This window comes from Sardina pilchardus, chromosome 14 (assembly GCF_963854185.1).
Source record: "Sardina pilchardus chromosome 14, fSarPil1.1, whole genome shotgun sequence".
NCBI lineage: Eukaryota > Metazoa > Chordata > Actinopteri > Clupeiformes > Clupeidae > Sardina > Sardina pilchardus.
Window position 1 is genome coordinate 31851962 of NC_085007.1, and position 19939 is coordinate 31871900.

Consider the following 19939-nt stretch of genomic DNA (forward strand, 5'->3'; position numbering starts at 1 on the left):
AATCTTGCATAGTGTACCTTTAAGTATGTGGACACTTTATCAAACTTTGGGGATGCAACATATCAGGAGAAGTCTCCAACCTGCATCATCAGTCTCAGTAGAGAAGTCCTCTTCCTCATCTTCTGCATGACTGAGGGAGTTCAGAGATGCAGACCTTGACAAATCCTGTGTACCATCAACAACTTCAGTGGGTTTCAGGAAGGCTGTGTGGACATCCTGGATATGTGTCTTGAGTTCATCGTATGACTCAGCTCGGAAATCACAGCCATCGCACTGTAGCACCTCCATCACTGAGGACTCCTGGGATGGACTGAAGAAGAAAAAAAAGATATGTTAGCAATGATCATTTCTAAAATATATTCTATATATTATGCGTAGCTCTAACAATTAACATTTTCCTTCTCCCTGTCTTCACAAATTCTAAACCATGTAAATGGGGAAAAGGTGTCTCTTTGACAATCAATTTAATTTCACTTATAGAGCGCCAAAACATTACACATGTCTCATGGTGCTTTACAGAGTGTTACACATTCAAAGAGAGCCCATAAGTGACAGGGGCGAGGAAAAACTCCCTTGAATTGGGGATACATATAGGACTAGTATGAGCTTCGTTGGAAGTGATGCCATAGTTCAGAAGAACTGACACCACATCACTCATATCATACAATTTCTTTACATTTACTGTAGGCAGTGTCTCCACATATCTGGTTGCCCAGTACTTGTAATGACATGTTGAGGTTAGTGGTGAAAAACACAGTCTACTTTTGCTACCTGGATATCATCATATGAATGCATTGTAGCGGTCTAGTCATTTCAGCTATTAGCATGACAGCTAATTCAATACTGAACCATTGTCACTGTTTGTCCCTAATGAAAGAACCTACAGACATCTAAGTGGGATTCTCCTTTCATTCATATGATGACATTTATGTTCATATGATCTAGTGTTAATCTAATCCTAATCCAGCTCTATAGTTATTTAATCATGACAGAGGTCTTTGATGTGGTGTGGAATGATAAAACTTGCCACTTATGAATTGGTCTTAGTAGTCGAGAGTCCTATACTAAATCATCAAAGACCTGGGGTGCTACTCTCTGCAATAAGAGGTTTTGTGAATGACTTGTCTGGACACATTCTTTGACTCACTTATTATTTCTAGGAGACACTTTCAGGCTTAAAAAATATGTGAATATGTAAAATGTCATATGTAGATCTGAAGTAGAAAAGTTGGGTTAGGGTTAGGGTTAGTAAAGTTTGCCACAAATTTGGTTAAAGGGGATTGCTGGTTTAGAAGTAGGCTAGACTACAGAATAATGTCACACATTGGAAAATAATATTGCTGTATTTAAATTTTTCGAATTTGTCAAACTAATCATTTTGAGGCTTTTGCATGAACATATCAAATTGTATGTGGTCTCAGACCCCACTGTGAACATAAATGTTAATTATTTAGAGAAAGAGAGAAAGAAAGAAAGAAAGAAAGAAAGAAAGAAAGAAAGAAAGAGAGGGAGAGATAGAAAGAGAGATAGAGAGTTTACAGCTTGAAACCTCAAGGAAAATAACACATTCTAAGACCTGACAGTGACAGATGCACAAAAGAATCTTTTTTTGCTGAATGGTTGGTTCAAGAAACAATAGTTGAGGGGGATTATGTGGGTGATTTGTTCTATTTTTTTTATTACCTAAGGATAAGCCGCTGATGAAGAGCACCAGCGGGCTGCTGTATTTACATCAGACAATTCCATCAGATTGCATCAAGCCCCGGATGTGTAATACTCTGTACACTGAGGTTGCCATGCAAATGCAGAGGATTATGGGAACCTTGACTTTGGGATGGGGACGTCATTACACCATGCCCTGTGTCATCATTAGTGTGACATCAAATCACATAGCCAATTTCACATATATCAATCCCAGAAAAAGACAAAGAAATCAAACTATCAAAAGGTGATCCAACATAGGTGATCCAACACTGGCATTGTTGAACCATATCACTAACTAATGAGCATTGTATTAGCAAACAGGAACATGTATTTACTCCGTTATTTACAACCATTGAAACTGAAATTTGTTATCATTGAATTTCTGTACTGCACGTCATATGATCAAAAACGTGACCCATATTTTCTATATATATATAAAAACATAATTTTGCAACCATGATTGTTGACATACAGTGCCCTATGATATTAGCACAACTGGCAATTATGCAAATGGATATGAACATCTTCACAAAGGTTATCAGAAAGATTTAAAACATGACTCAATAAGCCAACTTATTTGTTGTGCTATTTGCAGATACACTATATTGCCAAAAGTATTGGGTCACCTGCCTTGACTGGCATATGAACTTGCGGCATCCCATTCTTAATCCATAGGGTGTAATATGACGTCGGTTCACACTTTGCAGCTTTAACAGCCTCAACTCTTCTGGGAAGGCTTTCCTCAAGGTTTAGGAATGTATTCATGGGACTTTTGACCATTCTTCCAGAAGGGCATTTGTGAGGTCACACGCTGATATTGGACGAGGAGACTGGCTCTCAGTCTCCGCTCTAATTCACCCCAAAGGTGTTCAAATGGGTTGCGCTCAGGACTCTGTGCAGGCCAGTCAAGTTCATCCACATCAAACTCTGTCATCCATGTCTTTATGGACCTTGCTTTGTGCACTGGTGCACAGTCATGTTGGAACAGGAAGGGGCCATCCCCGAGCTGGGCTAGGTCCCTTAGTTCCAATGAAAGGAACTCATTATGCTTAAGCATTAACCAAAATATTTTGGACAATTCCATAATCACAACTTTGAGGGAACAGTTTGGGGTTGGCCACTTCCTGTTCCAACAGTAGGTTGGGTTGCATAGCCTACTCATATGTCAGTAAACCAGGTAGTCCTACATGAAGTTACTTTCATAGCCTAGGTAGGTTAGCAACAACGGGCTGAGAGATGCAAGCAGATCATTAACATTAGCCTTCTATTTAAATAACATCAAATGGGTGCAAAAGTGAGTATGGCATATGCGGCTCACTTTTCTGTGCGAGGGACTGTTGTGGCAGGTGAAATTTCACAAGAAAACTACGATGATTGGTCAAATTTGCAGAAAGTGATATTTGGACAAAATTGCAAGGTCACCCAGAATTTGCAGGGATTGGTTGAATTTGCATTAATTGTTGCGATCACAACATTGTAAAATCCTGGATGGACTTATAAATAAATAGCCATGCCTATACACTTTGCTACTGATAAGGGTGATAGCCATGGTCTGTTAGAGGTGTGTTTAACAATGTGCATTTCAACTTGGAGACCTATGTGTTGTGGGAACATTACTTTATGAAGATTCTAGACCAATAACCAGAACCATGTTTACTCACCTGAATTAATAGAGCTTATTTGAATTAGAGCTGACTTTCTGTGGTCAATCACAATTAATCGCATATTTATATGATAAAAAAATATTTTCTTTTTTTACCAGAAGTCTATTTAAAGCATTAAGCAAATCTTACCAGTGTGTATCTTCATTGGGAATCAAATGAATGAAAAGAAAGATGTGCAGCGAGCCTGAGGCAAAACGGTGTATTTTTCAGAAATATACTGTAGCTGATATAAACTGAAATAAATGCTACAGCTATGTGCATGTACAAAATGTAGCCTAGGCCTACAGCACATTTCAATGAAATGCATAACAAACTGAAATAGCCTAGTACATAATAATAATATCTTCATTAACTATGTTCAGTTCATGTATAACAGTGTAGGAGTGTTAACAATATTTAGCTTGAAGATTATATCTTAAAGTTAAAGTGCGTCGGTGATATTTTAATTCCATGCCGACTGAGCAGACACCAGCACCAACATAAGTGCATGCACTGTCACTTGCCATGCACTGGATAAATTAAAGTTTAACTCCAGTGTAAAACCAAGCTAAGGTCTATTTACAGTGGTCAACAATTTCAAACTTTTGATTGAGAGCAAAATTATTAAATGGTGCCATTTTGAGCAAGAGCAAGCGTTTATTTGAATTATCACTGAATGGGCTTACAGTGATGCTATCAGGGCAAGGTGCCACGTCTTTATTGTATACCGCTAACAATGCTCAAAATATAATTGCACTTCTGTGGTAGTGTGGTGAGGATTTCTACAGACAAACCAAAGTATTGTAAACTATGAAAGTGTACTGAGAGCGCGGCGCGTTCGATCTAGCAGGGCTGCACAGATCTGGCTGAATCATTCAATACAAACATGCCTTATGCTTAGCCAGATCTTAAACGGATCCAAAAAGGATCGTTAATAACAGAAGTGATTGTGTAAAATAAAGAAATCTTTGGCAGCATGTTGCCTCTTCTCAGTTTCAGTTCCAGCCCCATAAAGCATGATCTTTTGGCAGTCCAGATGGGCACAGAACAACATGCAATGCCAACTTCTACACTGACAAAAAGAAGATCCACAAATGAGAAAAGCAAGAGTAATGAACAAAAAAGATTTACATGCAAACATTTTGCTTCTTTGTCATGGCAGACTCACAAGGTGGAATGTGTGAATCGGTAAGCAACGCAGATCCTAAGCATCAAGCAGAAACATTTTAGGTGGAAGCTATGTGTGCTTAGGTGTTCATATTATGGGCCCTCAGATCCACTTCACTGACTGTCCAGTCACTGGAGAACTGCTGACAGAAATCTATCCACCAGATGTACTGTGCCCAAGCCCTCTGCCTGCGTAGCTCAGCGAAATGGAGGACAGGGGGGAAAAAACGCTCACACTTGCCAGCCTGACTTAGCCCTTTCATATCTTGGAACAATATCTCTTGCATCTTGGGATTAAAAATTATTGAGGTCTCTGGAAAGGGTCAGGGTGACAGTCTCCTCAAGACCAACCTGGAAAAAAGACAACTGCCAACTAAGCTCCACAAGGAGGTCTAAAAATGCAAGGCATGTCTGCATTTCATTTTTTTCAGAGCTCAGAAAACATCTGCAGCCTTAGGCTGAGCAGCAAGTGAGTGGGAAAGAAGGGAGAGATTTGAAGGGGGGGGGGGGGGGGTGTATACAGCCAGTTTGACCCAACCACCTGGGAGACCTTCCACCATGTACAGAGGACAAAGCCATCTGACTCTGCACCCCAGATTCCAAAGTCTACTGACATTTGTTAATCACCAACCGGTCTCTCTGCATCAGCAAGCTCTACCAGCAGTCACACCCTCTACTCAAACTGCCCGACAGCAGCTGCTCCTCTGAAAGAGGGCCTTTGAATAAGCCAACATTAAGCTGATTAGATGCACAGAGGTTTTGTCCTTATCCGTTGGACTACCATCTCTGGCCACAGGGAAACATAGAGAAGGGAAAATGTGGGGGGTTGTGCACATATTACATTGTATATAATTATGTGGATTTACATTCATATATGTTTAAGAAGACAAACCATCAACCTCTGCAGATCTCTGCCCAAACAATAAAGACCACTTTCAATACTCTGATACACAAAGTTAGGATCATGCCTTTTAATAGAACCAAAATATAATATGATTTGTTTTTATGCATTTACAAGCTTTCACAAATCTTGGACATCACCCATAAATACCTTTAATGCAACCATCTGTGGTTACATTTTCAGCAGTAAGTGTCTTAGTCATTTCTTACACTATTCTTCATTTGAATTCAGCACAGACCCCACTCTTAATCCACACTTCCATTAACATTTACAACACACCATTAACATTATAGGCATTATTCCTATATGTGGGTCATTCTGTGTCAAATAAGGCAGAATCCAGACAAATGGTTGCCGCAGCATCAATGATTACAGACCATTATGAGTTTTACTGCATGCCCATTGTTTTAACATAAGGCCTTAGTGTTTTCTCTGAATGTTTTTTTTTATTATTATTAAGAAATTAAGTATAAAACTACATGTGGTTGCATATTTGGGTTATTTTCATAGAACAGGAACATGAAAATCTATATGGGAATAGTTCAATATTTAATAATAAGCACAGGCACAAACGGCTCAAACCCACACACTTGAAGCACTTCCGACTCCAACGGGCAGCAGGGAGGCTAAAACCCATGGTATGGGTACTATGTCGTGGGCCGTAACAGCAAGGCAAGTACTTTTTGTATTGTGGTATTTCGCTTTTAAGTAGTCAACGTGCAGGTTTTGAAACCAAAATCCTTGCTGGAGCTTTAAGGCCATCGCCCACCAGAAGCGTACGCGGCGCACCGCGCCACGAAAAAACTTAAAATTCCATTGTTTTCAATGGAGCATCGCCCACTGGAAACGTCTGCCGCGCAGCAGCCGCACAGAGATAGAAAACTATTCTAAAATCCTGCGCGGCAAGCCCAGACCGCCGAACACCGCTGAACGCCGTTTCTGGTGGGCGTTGGGCTTTAGCCTCATCCACATTATTTTGTTTATGTTTGCAAACAGTTAAAAATAAAATGATCGTCATCCATTTTAGTGTATTTAGCTTTGTACGTGTTGTGCGTGTGAGTGAAAACTATGTTTTCATTTGCGCTTTCAAAAAGGTTTGTATCCACTTGGCATCATTTTCAAATAAATCTTCATCTAGACGGAAACACAACCAAGTGAAAACGCTGTAGTGCATACGCTCGACCAGTAGGTGGCGGTATAGAGGTTTCACACAAATGCATGAAGAAGAGCCTTCAACATCTGCCTGACCACTCATTAAAAGGTACACTATGCAAGATTTTCATCCTAACCTTTACGAAGCCAATTTGATAATAAACAAACTTGTGAAAGGGGAATCGCTCACCTAGCATAGCCATACAGCACAGCCGTAGAGAGTCACTAACGAGAACCAGCCATGCAACTTACCCTTTGCAACTTTGTGTTTGCCCATCTTGGACCACCTCTGGCAAAACCTCAACAACCCACCCTTCCATTTAAATGTATTTATTTAGAAGACAATTATATCCAGAGTGATTTGTTAAACATGAAGATTTGGTCATGTCAATAGTAGCCTACAATGCTGTTGTGCCAGTTGAACCAGATAAACAAATATTCCAGCACATCAGACCATCTTAAACAAAATCTAAATTTGATCGATTAATTTGATCTCTATTAAAGGTAAACTATGCAACGTGTTTCAGTTAATCAATTCGTTCCATACTGTTATATATAATTAAATGAGTAATTACCAGTCAAACAATGTTTTTTTCGGCCGCCCTAGTGGTCTGTAGCGGTAGAACCACGCTTGCAACTTCAGGAGACCACGGGCACGCACCCATGCTCTACTCCAGGAAGTGTCATGTAAAGTCTAATGAAAAGGCACGGCAGACTGACCGATTGAGGAGTTTTGTCAAATATACACGCTAAAGCTGTAGCGGAAGCTCTGCAGAGAAATATGCAAGCATAAAACGAGCGAAAATGAAAAGTGAAAGCGAAACCGGCGATGAAATCGCCAATCCTGCATAGTGTTCCTTTAATGTAATAGATTTCAAACAAGCAGTTAAAAGTATTATTTAAAACTTAATCTTAAATTGAACCACTCAAAATCAATCACAACGAACATTGCTTAAAATGCATAGCTCACAGAGGTTTGGTCTTTCAACTTTACTTTGACTACTGTAATCTTTTCTGGTCCACAAGCAAGGAGAAACTCATTGGCTTTTATCTCACAGCAAATCCATTTCCAGGAAACATATGGCAGCAGAACTAGGTCAACCATTTACCAACTAGCATGAAGCATCTCTGAGAACACCAACAGAAGCCTTTTCAAATGAACAGATTGTTTAGCCTCATAGCCATTACAAGATTGGAGGAAATGTCAATGAAATAGTGTGGTCAAGTCAAATATGTCAAATTACCCAACAAAAGGCAACAACAAAGTAAAGACTGGTGGGTGTTTATGTCCCACTGTGTTCCCAGTTCAGGAATTATTTTCTATTCAATTCAAAAACACCTGTATTTGTTTTTCACAATATTCATATTTGGTAAGTGAATACCAAACCCTGCTAGACAAGATGGAGACACACAGAACATTCAGTTTTCAGGGAGTAATCAGTAACTGGGTGATGCAATTTCCAGAAAACCTGATTTGTCTTCAAGTCTAAAAAAAAAAAAAATCACATGAAATAAATTTTTCCACAAAAACAAAAGTCAGACTGGACCTTAAGATAGTCATCAAAATAATAATAATTATTATTAATAATAATAATAATAATAATAATAATATAGAAACAAATAACAATTTAAGATCTGGTTCTGATATTCTACCATGCCAAGCAAGAATCTCTTTTAAAATACTATTACAGTGGTGGGGACATTGTTAATCCTTCAGTGAAATGATAATTTGCTGTTTGATGTCTGGCATTCCTTATACTGCAAGGTCAAAACATGCTCTTAGCAGGTGGCAACCTGAAATCACCCAGAGAGCCTACTTAACACGGTCCCATTGCTTTCTTCAGAGTCCTCCTAACTACTCAGATTCCTGCTCAGTCAGAGAAACTACGAATTTTAGGGACATTATGGATTTACTTCGGTCTCCATGTTAAGACCTAGAAAACCACTGACCTACAGACCTCATCAAATATGGTGTTCAAATAAAAAGACGAGAAGAGATAACCAACAATTCTTTTATCCATTCTTCCATCCTCAAAATAAAAAATGATACCCATTACCAGTCATTTGAAACTATTTCTACTCCATCTAGAAACACTGAAATTCACTCCAGAAAGACAGTGGAGAAACTTTCAACATTCCATGTAGAAGGCCATATTGCTGAAACTGTTTCAGTGGAGTCCCCTCACTTGGCTGCTCCCTCTGGTCTGACAGAATTATCTTCTGCGTCGCCACAGCAGAGGCTGTGCAGAGGCTGTAGCTACACAGAGGACTCCATTTTACTCACAGCCACACTGCAGCGTCAGTCAGAGCAGGCAGTCATTGGTCATCCACCATTTTGTGCTCCTCAAGGCCAAGGCAATGAAGTATTTTTTCACCCTCCACCCATTTTCACCCCATGTTATCTCATTACACAGACAGGAATCTAGTTCAGAGCAATGACCTACACAAGTTCCCTTACTTGTTCTTGCTTCCCATCTTTTTTTATGGTTGCTACTACCAAAAGAACAGTCCCTGTTGAAGGCCACAATCCAGCCATGACCTTAGAAAATGTTCACAAGCTGCCTAAGAAGATCTTGAAACTATTCTTTACAGGCTACTGGAGAGCCCACTTTGAACCTTCTTTTGAAGTTTGGACCTTCTAGATATCTATACCAAGGCAAACAGGCATATATTCTGTTTACAATTTACAAGTACATAAGTAGAGCAATCACCTAAATGCTCATCAAAATGCATTTAGCTCTTGGGCCTCTGAGAATGATCACTATTTTTTGAGAGAGAAGGTTGGCATTCCTTTGAGTTCTAGAAGTAGGCTACATTCCTTTGGGTGTGGTGAAAACATTCATTTTCATCATCTAGCTTGATCATAACATGACACTATTCATGCTACAAAAGCAAACAAAACATCACAAAGGAATAACAAATGTGAGTTAAGCATAGCCAAATGGATGTACTCAAGAAAATGTGCAATTGCAAATAGGCCATGTGTACATCTTTCAAAGGCTGAGATCTACAATATCACTTTTGCACATTAAATATCCCTCCTTATGAACTGGATAATCATACATTTAAATGTGAATGTTCTCCAAATTGCTTCTTTGTGTGTGTGTGTGTGTGTGTGTGTGTGTGTGTGTGTGTGTTGTAAGGTCACAGATATTAGAAGAGATCGTAATGTTGACATTTAACTTGATTTATTGCTATTGAAGCCAACTACTGAAAACTTTTGGTTCTAGGCAGATGGCTCCCTACAGCTTGGGAAAAGCTTTTTTCATCATGCAACACAAAGGTCGGTGATTGGATAAAGGAAGCCAAAAGTACAATCCCTAAAAACGAGTTTGGTTACTGTCACTGAGGTCAGCAATGGCCTGTATTCTGACATAAGATGATACAAGACGATAAGCAAAATAGGTATCAACAGTACCACCATGGCTATCCAGGTCAAAGAACTTTGAATCAATTAATTAAGATCTAATTTAGATTGTATTATAGCCAGCCAAATAAATATAGCCTCAGGTGACAATTGGCTTTGACCTATTGAGTAGAGTCACCAGGCAAACACACAAAAGGTGAAAGCTGAATGTTTCAAGAGTAACATAATATTAAGTAACTAGGGCCACACCAGGCTATGCTTTTGGCAGTCAGTATAGACATATGTTCAAACCTACAAACACTTTGACCAAAAACTTGAGGTTAATATGAACAAGACAACAACGCATCCAAATCTTGGCCTATTCCATTTGATATACAGTAGCTATGTGTTTCACTCATCGATCAATTCATGTAACATCACTGTTGAAACCTTTACATGGGAATTTGTCATGATATTCAATGTAAATACAGATTTGAATGTCATTGCAACATTAATCTGGTTCCATTTTTCTCTGATGAGTGTGTACGTGAGTTCCTACTAATACATAATATTAGGCTACATAAGTTAGTGTGTTACTCTGAAGATGTCAGTATGTGCTCATCCAGTGTCATGTGACCAGGGGCAGCAACAGGTTCCACAAAATTCAAATAGTTGATTTAGGCCCCATCCACATGAAACCAGCAGGTATATTTTTGCTTACTGCTTTCACATCTTTAACAACACTGGTAAAAAATTCCATGCGAGGAGGTGAAACCGACAGAAGTGTAGTGCATTTGCCAGGCCAGTCGATGGCGCAGAGGCTTCACAATAATTCCAAAGGAAAAAACAAAAACATTACAAAAGCAGTCGGAGGAGATAAACAGACTACTGAAAATTCAGTTTTCAATTCAACTGTAAAAGAATAAAGTAACTTTTCAGCTATATATGTGGACTTACTTTTGTAGAAAGCTAATGCTTAACTAAGTTTAGCTAACGGTGTGCTTCTAACTTAGCCAACAAAGGCAGATACGGATGGGGTCGTGTGGACACAAGGCCTAACCGATAAAAAAAAAAACCTTCACTGGTATCAAATACACCAGCATCGTGTGGACGGCCCTCAATCTAGCAATGAAACAATATCGTCAACGTCGTCAACGATATAGCAGATACACTACTACAGTAAAGGAATTTGACTGAAGTGATATGCTGATCTGAGGGACCTGGTAAAAGGGTGCCTGAAGATAACATGGGTCTTCTTAATTTCCAGTCTGTGCAGTAGTAATGTGTAGCAGTAATCTCACAAAACTTTACTAAAACTATATTTAAAAAATGAACTAAATATCAACAGTAGAGTTGACAAAGTCAGGGAAATAAAATGCCCTTTATCTGACAATTAACTTTTCATTAGTTTATTTGAATATTTTTGAAAGATAAGCCAAGCCACCTCTAACTGTGACACCACTTGTGGTAGAAAGATGAGAAACCCATTAATATTAACTTACTGGGGAGAACTCCTTCCATGTTCTTAAATATTTAATCTACCTTGGACAGAGGTTTGGCTGATGCTGTGCTAGAGAGAGCTAGGATCTCCCCTAGAAAGACCACTCCTGTTCTCCTCTCAAAGACAGCCTTGTCCTGCTCTAGTTCATTGGCAGAGGAACAAGCACCAGAAGTTTCTAGTTCTGAGCCTGTTTTATATCTCCTTGTAAACAAATTGGAAACGTCATTAAAACTGTATTTAATGACAAGGCTGATCCCTCATCATAATGTATACAACAGGAATGTAAGCAGCAAATGCAAAGCTCTATCTTTCTCTTTTGCATATAGAAGGACACCAATACAGTTTAGCAGACAAAATGAGACAGACACCCTTTTGATGTAATCACCCAATGCCAACATATGTGCAAAAGTGCAGCAAGTTTAAGGCATGGATCAGGGATTTTACACGATTTCTAGCCCGTAACATTTTTGTCACATTCAGCAAACATCTCCTCACGACCACTAGCTGTTCACTCCGTGATTACTGTACATCATAAAAAACCTTGGTCTCTGTAGGCAGCCCAGCTCTGAAAACTGGTAACAAACAAAGCGGGAGCACCCTTCCCCAAAACAAAAATGAAACCCTGCATGTCATTTCTTTGAGAATGCTGGTACCATTCAAGTATGTTGTTTGGTCCTTGGTTAAAATGTAACATATATGTTTTTGCACAAAAGTATCTGCTAATGAAAGTCAACATAAACACAAACAAATGTGACTTCCCGCGAAATCCCTGACTGCACCATTAATATGGCATTCTATTCTGTTCTCACTTTTAAGAACAAAGGAAGGAATACTTTTTCAAGATAACAATCTGAAAGAATATTTTAGTAATGTAATTTACTAATGATAGTTGTTTTTTGCAAAACAATAATGGCCATGCTTCTCATAAGTAGAAGACACTTAAGTATAACAACTGTGCATTTCTGTCTTTTTTAAATTAATTTACAGTTTGTCTTTGTGTTAACATCAATAATCGGTAGATCACAGTTAATCCAAATGCATCTGTAGGACACAAACTGCGGATACGCAATATTTAATTTAGCTAATGCACCTGTTGAACTGAACAGGCAGGCTTCATTTTGTAGGAGATAGGGACAATGTGTGAGGGTTTTATTGATCAGTGTTGATTTTACAGTTACATTTTGAACTCATCTTTTTTGAAAATACTGATTGTGTTTCCTTTAGTTCAAAAGTAAACTCCAGCCTTTTTCAACTGGGCCCCATTTATAGATCCTTTCTATATCCACATTTTCAACTTCAAATATTAAGTTAAAATGCTTAAACCCTCTGACACCTAAGGCTGTACAATAAGCTTATTAGGCATGAGAGAAACTTTAAAGTAAACCTCATGTTTTGCCACCAACTAGCTTAAAATACTGCCTTGGTCACATTAAGATCCCCATCAATATAACAACCTCTCTGTCTACCTCTATCAGTGTGAAACATTATAAAAATGCCTGTCAATGCCTTAGCCTATACCTCCATCTTCTTCCAGGTCTCTGACCTATAGAATTCAGTCCCTGTCTGTCCCTATACATTTTAAATTTGCTTGACAATATTATAAGTTTTATATGATAAGTTACTATAAGTGTAGAGCAACAACTTTTGAGAAAATCTTTAAAATCTTTTAAAATGTTCAAACTTCATTGAGACATGCACAAAGGAGCAATGAAATTGAATTGAATTGTGAATTTAAACCTTTTACATATTTAAACGTATGTTGTATGTGCTTGGGGGGGAGAGGGGTCCTATTGTAGGACTGCAATATTTACAACATATATTCATATTATTTTAATCAAACTCAGATTGTCAGAGAGTGCCATTGCAGAATTCCCCATAAGCAACTGCCTTACTTTGTGAATGAAGCTACTGGAGCATTGCAGTAGGGTATTGTGTGTGAATAGCCCCAGGTACAGCATAGGACACCACCACCTTCAACTTTCCTTCTCCGCTTTTGTGTCAAGATGTCCATTAAAGCAATTTCCCTTGAATACTCCATCAAGATGGATGCTTTCATTCTATCATAAAAACTTTCCCAAAACAGGCAGGACAATGAACCAAGTGAAGGTCCTTGCTCTTGCATTAGGCTACTAAGATGTCCCTCCAAAAGGGACAATTCTACCTTGAAACAGTTTTGCAACACTGAACATGAAAATGAATCAAACAACATATTGTCCTCAAATGAAATAATGACCCTAATGAACAATTAAAGATGGGTGTTTCCATTTTAATACACATATTCACGTTTGCGTGTTATCAGCGTGTTATATCCATTAGCATTACTTTGATTGTGGCCCATAATTTGAGAACAGTGTGAAGTGATTACAACCTTTTTAGTGAACATCATTCCAGACATTTTCTGTTCTAATAAGAATTTGGATAACATTGTACTAGCCTGCATACTCAAAGTACTTTTAAAACTGCTTAGGTGACAATCACATTTCCTTCATGCATTATATAATTCAACTGTGTAGACTGTGAAATAAGTATGTTTACACAGGAATAATGTGGTGTGGTAAACAGTGCCAGACTGATTATCATATGCAGCCTTGTTAGCTTAGGGTCGCAAACTTAGGGCAACTGCATAACAACATACATCATCATGGTTTGCAGGCACAACTCTGATGTGTCTTACATTTGTTAATGCAGGTACAGCCATTAGGCAACATTCAACATGAGCTACAGCATATGCCAGCCTTTCAGCATTTTATCCACAAAAGCCCATTTCCTTGACTTATGGGATAGGACACCCTATACCCATGTACAAATGTATCTACAAATGTATCTATGTACAAATACTGTTTGAAGATACACTTTATAATACCTTTACAACACTACCAGAAGTCCAGACAAAACTTGCCAGAAGACTGAGGCTTACATTTTGTCACTGAAAGGTAAAATGTGACATTGACATGTGAAATACTAAAACACTATAGTAAAATATAATATGAAGAGATTTACTGGCTATTTAGTGCTTCAAGAACTTTACTAGAGCAATGCTGAAGAAATGCAATCACATAGGAGAAACAATTCACATGTCATGTTGGTAACCAAAAGAATCTCAACCCAACTCAACCAAATGTATAATGGTACTCAAGTAATGCAGTAATGTATTGTCCCAATATCGTTCATCATAAAATTAGTAAATAATAAATAATCTTCTTTAACTTAATGTTCTACTTTGTAGTTTCTGTAATGTACCAGAACAAGCCTCTATTCTCTATGACATCTGCTATTTGTGCCTTCACCTGAAGATGAGGAAAATTAAGAAAGTCACTAAATAACTTGAAATATGTAAGAAATAAATCCTCTAATACGGTAATCTCCCTGTTTCCACAGGACATTTCAAATTAAGTCAACACTGACTTCCAGCTGACCAAATTTCCAGACAATTTAAAAATAAAACACTTTTGTTAAGTAATGTCATCCATGTTTTTGAAAATATGAAAATATAGCTACTGGAAAGAAAATTGAATTGACAGCAACTAAATTACAGTATCAAGAATTACTGTTGGAAACCTTCAGAGTGGGCCTATTCAGAAATGACAGTGTAGGACACAGCCTTTAAAGGAAAGTAAAATCAAACAGAACCTGCAGGATGACTAAGTGCATAAAATGAACATAACCAAATGAAACAACAGCAAAATGTGTCAGTGCCCTCATGGAGGAGATACATTCAAACTGATAGGAGCATGCTTAAAGGTACTTCAAACATAGAAAACTTAACATCCAAGGTAACTTTTAAACTTTGATTGCAGCACGGCTAAAATAAACACAATCAAGCAATGCCACCACAAAAAGGACAACTGACCACAAGAGACCTGTTTGGCTTGACAAGCAAGCAGCGGCACCATTTTAAATGTTCCTAGCTTGGAGTTGTCGCAGAGTGAGTGTCTAGCGCTGTCTCCCTGTCAGCAAGATTCCACAGTGGCTGGAGTTGCAGAAACAAGCAAGCTCATGCAAACACACTGCAAGGGAGGAGGAATCTGGCATTTCCCCATGAGGTGACCTTAAGCAGAATGTCTAGCCTATAAAGTACACTACATTGACAAAAGTACATGTACAAAAAAAAAAAAACGTTGAAAATTAGACACTAGGCCTACTCAAGTATGTTTTAATAATATGTTTTAATGTCAACGAATAGTAGGCTAGTTGTCATTCAGTGCATCTTAATGGTTTTGACATACAGTAGGCCATTCTACGTAAAAAAAAAAAAACTATTTTTTTGTATCATTTCAGTACTGTTAATTAAAATAAAGATAGGTGATCATGTCATCTGTGAAACAGATATTGACAGTAAAACCTTTTGAGACTAAACAAAATCTATTTTTAGCTGCGTGTTTAAATGCGCAAGAGGCAGAGGAACTTGAAAACTTCTTCCTGGAGTTAACCTCGTTGGTAAGTGGGGGCCACTTAGTAGAACATTAACAACCTGCCGACTTTCTCGCTGCATTATTTACTACAGAATTCCGACCTCCATGTTCCGCTAATCACCAGTCTGTCTCAGAGTCTTCCAATGTGACAGTCCATCGAGCCCTAACGCCCCCCGTGTTCCACAAGAAGAGTTAAGAAAATATGGCTTTCTGGGAGAAGACAAGAATACCAAAACTGTTTCAAAATACAACACCGTTTTATCCCAAAATGAATGCTAAATTCAAATAGGCAGCTCCGGTAACAGCTGTAGGCTACATAAAAGGCAGCTTTCACTCTCATGCAGATCTTCCGAATAGCCGGTGCAAACCACGCTAGAAGAGTCCACCTTTGTTCCTGCGTAGCCAACGAGATCTAGTCTGCCTCCTGGCTCGTTCCTGTGAGACTATCTGCCTTCCTCCATTTTATGGTGAAGCCCACAATGACATACCTGACTTCAGAGCACTGACAGCACAGTCGCGCATGCACACACACACACACACACACACACACACACACACACACACACACACACATTCAACAGCGATGGCAAGTGGGAGCAAAGGAGGGAAGAATACAATAAGTGACTTGGAAAATAACTCGCGTGTCCCCCCTGTAAGATGCTTATATTCCCACAGAGCATATTAAAATCCATCAAACTAGATTTTAACAAAGCACAGAGAGTAAAAAATGGAAGGTTTTTTTCCTATGGGTCTGGACGTGGACCAGAGGCTATGCCAGCCAGACCGTCGCTAATGGAGGCTCAGCTCCCATAGCTCTAGCGCTAGTGGAGAACAAACCGTGCAATGGCTTCTTCTCCAAGCGAGCACAGCCTAGCAGCAAGAGGGTCGAGAGCTAAATCCATGATCAGACCAGCCAAAAGAATGCTTTTAAATTGCAATTTGTGTTAACAAACTCAATATAAACCCTTCCTATGTTCATTTCCGAGTCCCAGTCCACTAACAACAGAACGAGATGTCTAGATAGCCTACAAATGGAAGGTCGGTGGAGTATAAGAACACAGCCGAGTTGACTTGGTAGCCTATATTTGGGTGCCAGTTTCAGGACATTCTCACCATATTCTTTCAACCGCTTTCACAGTCACACCCGACCGGTTGGTTCTACAACTAAGAGAAAACGAGAAAAAGCTGTTTCCAGGTCATTCACGCGGCGCTCTCCAAATTATTCTGTCTAGCCTTGACTACGATGTTGCTTCTGGACCATTAACCAAGCTGTGGTCTTCATGTTCAAGGAAATCAGTTTTACTCACGGGTTCGTCCAGAAAAACGACCTTCTTAAAAGTTGTTCCGTGTCTCATGCGTGTGCCCGGTCTAGTGGATGATCGCCATCTTTCCTGCTTCTCTTGTGCTGCAGCTGCAGATGACCTGAGATCCGTCTGTCTCTGAATAATGAGCAACCACAGAGACAAGGAAGACAATCTGCAAAGCAGGCAACACAAAGAAGTTTTGGAGACTAGCAAGCACCAGAGGGTGCACAAGAGTTTGCGATGAGACGACAGCGCAGCAGGATGGTCAGCGTGGTATGTTTCCCAAAACCCACTCATTCTTGTTAGAGGGAAATTTACCAGCGTCGCTATGGAACTGATTCAGGCTGACTGGATAATGCTAGATATGGCATATTATCCATACGTCTACGTCATTTTGGGGTTATTTTGAGTTCAGTAGCCCTGAACATTCCAACAACGGGCGCGCGATTGGAACACCATGGCCCTGGTTGAATTCAGCCTGATAGCACCAAAACTGAAGAGAACTAGCTCATCAGCCTAAACATGCAGGCCTGATATTAGCATATGTATTACCGGCCTAATGGCTGTAGCCTTTCGCTTTACGTTTGTCACATTAGCTTAATTGTCATGAAGTTTATGGGTCACATGTTGACTGTTCCCTTCCAACGAACCACCCAAAACAGGTTTGAATAATCTTAGATTGGTGAGGATCCAGTTCTGGCAAGCAGGCAATTGGCTGGACTGCTCAGTTGAGGCTTGTTCTTTTACTCAGGGGTTTCCAACAGGTAGCGCCAGCTACCAGTAGCTCTCCACCTGTTCTCTCCAAAAGGTTTGAGGAAGATGTTCCTAAATCATGATAACCCACCAATTGGGAAACATGTTGATACCTATTAAATCAAATTCACAGTCTACAGAGAAGGTAAATTAGTTGAAAGGAACCTTTAAAAAGCAGGCCTACAAATCTTATTTAGCGGTTTTGGGTGGAGATCAACAGTATGTGTATACTGTAGCATGCTACTACTAAAAGCTCTCGGTCATCTATTTTGTAGCTCTCTGAGGAAAATTGGCTATGTCCATTTTCTCATAGTAGTAAAAGGTTGGAGACCCCTGCCCTAGAATAATGTTTGATGCCTTCCTGATATGTTGTTGAAGGTATAGGAGCATGGCACTTCCCTCAGTTTTAGACAAATTTGGAACGCTCTCAGAGCTAACAACTGGGTAGGCTTGTATTGCTATAATACAGGGGTGGGCAACTAATTTACTCAAGGGGCCACATGAGACACTGGGACTGTTGTGGAGGGCCAGACCCAAAACGCCAAACTCAAGTCTAATCTCAGTTCTGTTCAATTCTATTCTGTTCTTGTACAAGATTAAGTAAATCGTATGGTTTTGGTTACTAGGCCTACTAGCAGTGTTGGGGAGTAACGCATTACATGTAATTGAGTTACGTAATTTAATTACAAAATAAATGTAACAGTAATATATTACAGTTACTGTAAAAAAAATGTAATTCAATTACAGGTACTTTGGACATTTTTCAAAATTACAATTTGAATTACATCTCAATATTGTCAGCAAAACTTTGCAAATAATATTGTATGTAAAAATAACTGTTTCCCTCCACAGCCATAGTTTGATACGGGACCTTCTGATAGGCTCTATCACGTCTACAGCGCCATCAGCGTAGGCCTACATGCCTGCCTGTAAACGTGTTATGATTATCATTATATTATCCTCACAAAAAAATGTATGCTAATTAATGTATTGAATGCCCTTGCTGCCTTGTGCACTTGTACAGAACTGCTCGGCAGCCTGTAGACCAAGGCCGAAATCTTTGCATGGATTTGGGGACTATATATATCATTCAAAAATCGGAAAAGTAATCAAAAAGTAATCAAAAGTAATTAGTTACATTACTCAGAAAAAGTAATTCAAATAGTTACACTACTATTACATTTTAAGCAGAGTTACTTGTAACTGTAACACATTACATTTCTAAAGTAACCTTCCCAACACTGCCTACTAGTAAGAGTAGAGATGAAAATGTGAGGGAGACCAAGTCAAAACGGCAATCATAGCCTATATATGTCCAGTATTTAAAATAAAAATTGTTTGACATTGACATGTTGTTGTTTTTCAGTATACAAATGTAAAAAAAAGCTTCTAATGCTAGCCATGAAAATGTGATGGAGTCATCAGTAGCCTACACACTTATCCCTGTGCCACCATTATTTCAGCAATTCAGCAAAAAAAAAGACCATCTTTTAAATTAACTCTACAGAATTAGACTATGAAAATGTGGAGCAGAAAATAGTAGGCTAGTTAATCAACATTCACAAACGAATTTTGAGAATTAAGGCTATGTGTTTGCTTTAACTTTATACAAAAGACTGTGATTGGTCAAACTCGCCCTGTGTGTTAAGCCGGCTGCTTCAAGCAACCTGTGGGTAGTAGGCTATATACTACAGTAGGCTACTAATTCGCTGACATAAGCTTTGCAGATAAACTCAAACATATTTTGGTTACAATGACGTTGTTATCATATTGTAAACTGCCTGTCAATACCGTTCTGAAATCAACACTTCCTATCGCCACCAATCAGCCGCAGCATTCTGACTACTGTTGCGGTGGTCGGCGACGCAGACACCGGAGACACAACTCGGAGGGTTTTTGCGCCGATGTAAAGGCAGCTGCATTTATCGACGCAAAACTTTATTCACCAGCACATCGTTGAGGGTGTTTACGTCGTATGCATCCACACACGCACAGACTTATGGGCATAAAAATAGTCACTTTCAAAATAAAAGCAACGATGGTGATTTGCCTGCAT

The 19939-nt window shown here is 39.1% G+C and overlaps 1 protein-coding gene across 3 annotated transcripts in view; it reads right to left on the minus strand.

Moving 5' to 3' along the window:
• znf462 (zinc finger protein 462) overlaps positions 1–17336 on the minus strand; it is a 37866-nt gene extending 20530 nt beyond the window's left edge. For 2 of the 3 annotated variants that reach the window (XM_062553892.1, XM_062553891.1), the window contains exons 1-2: positions 17134–17336; positions 81–310 (exon numbers count right to left, since the gene is read on the minus strand). In XM_062553892.1, coding sequence (XP_062409876.1) covers positions 81–288 — 208 coding nt within the window. In that variant the 5' untranslated portion in view covers positions 289–310; positions 17134–17336. Of the gene's footprint in view, positions 1–17; positions 311–17133 lie in introns of those variants that run through there. The other variant, XM_062553893.1, reaches the window with a different exon arrangement.
• Positions 17337–19939: the final 2603 nt, after the last annotated feature.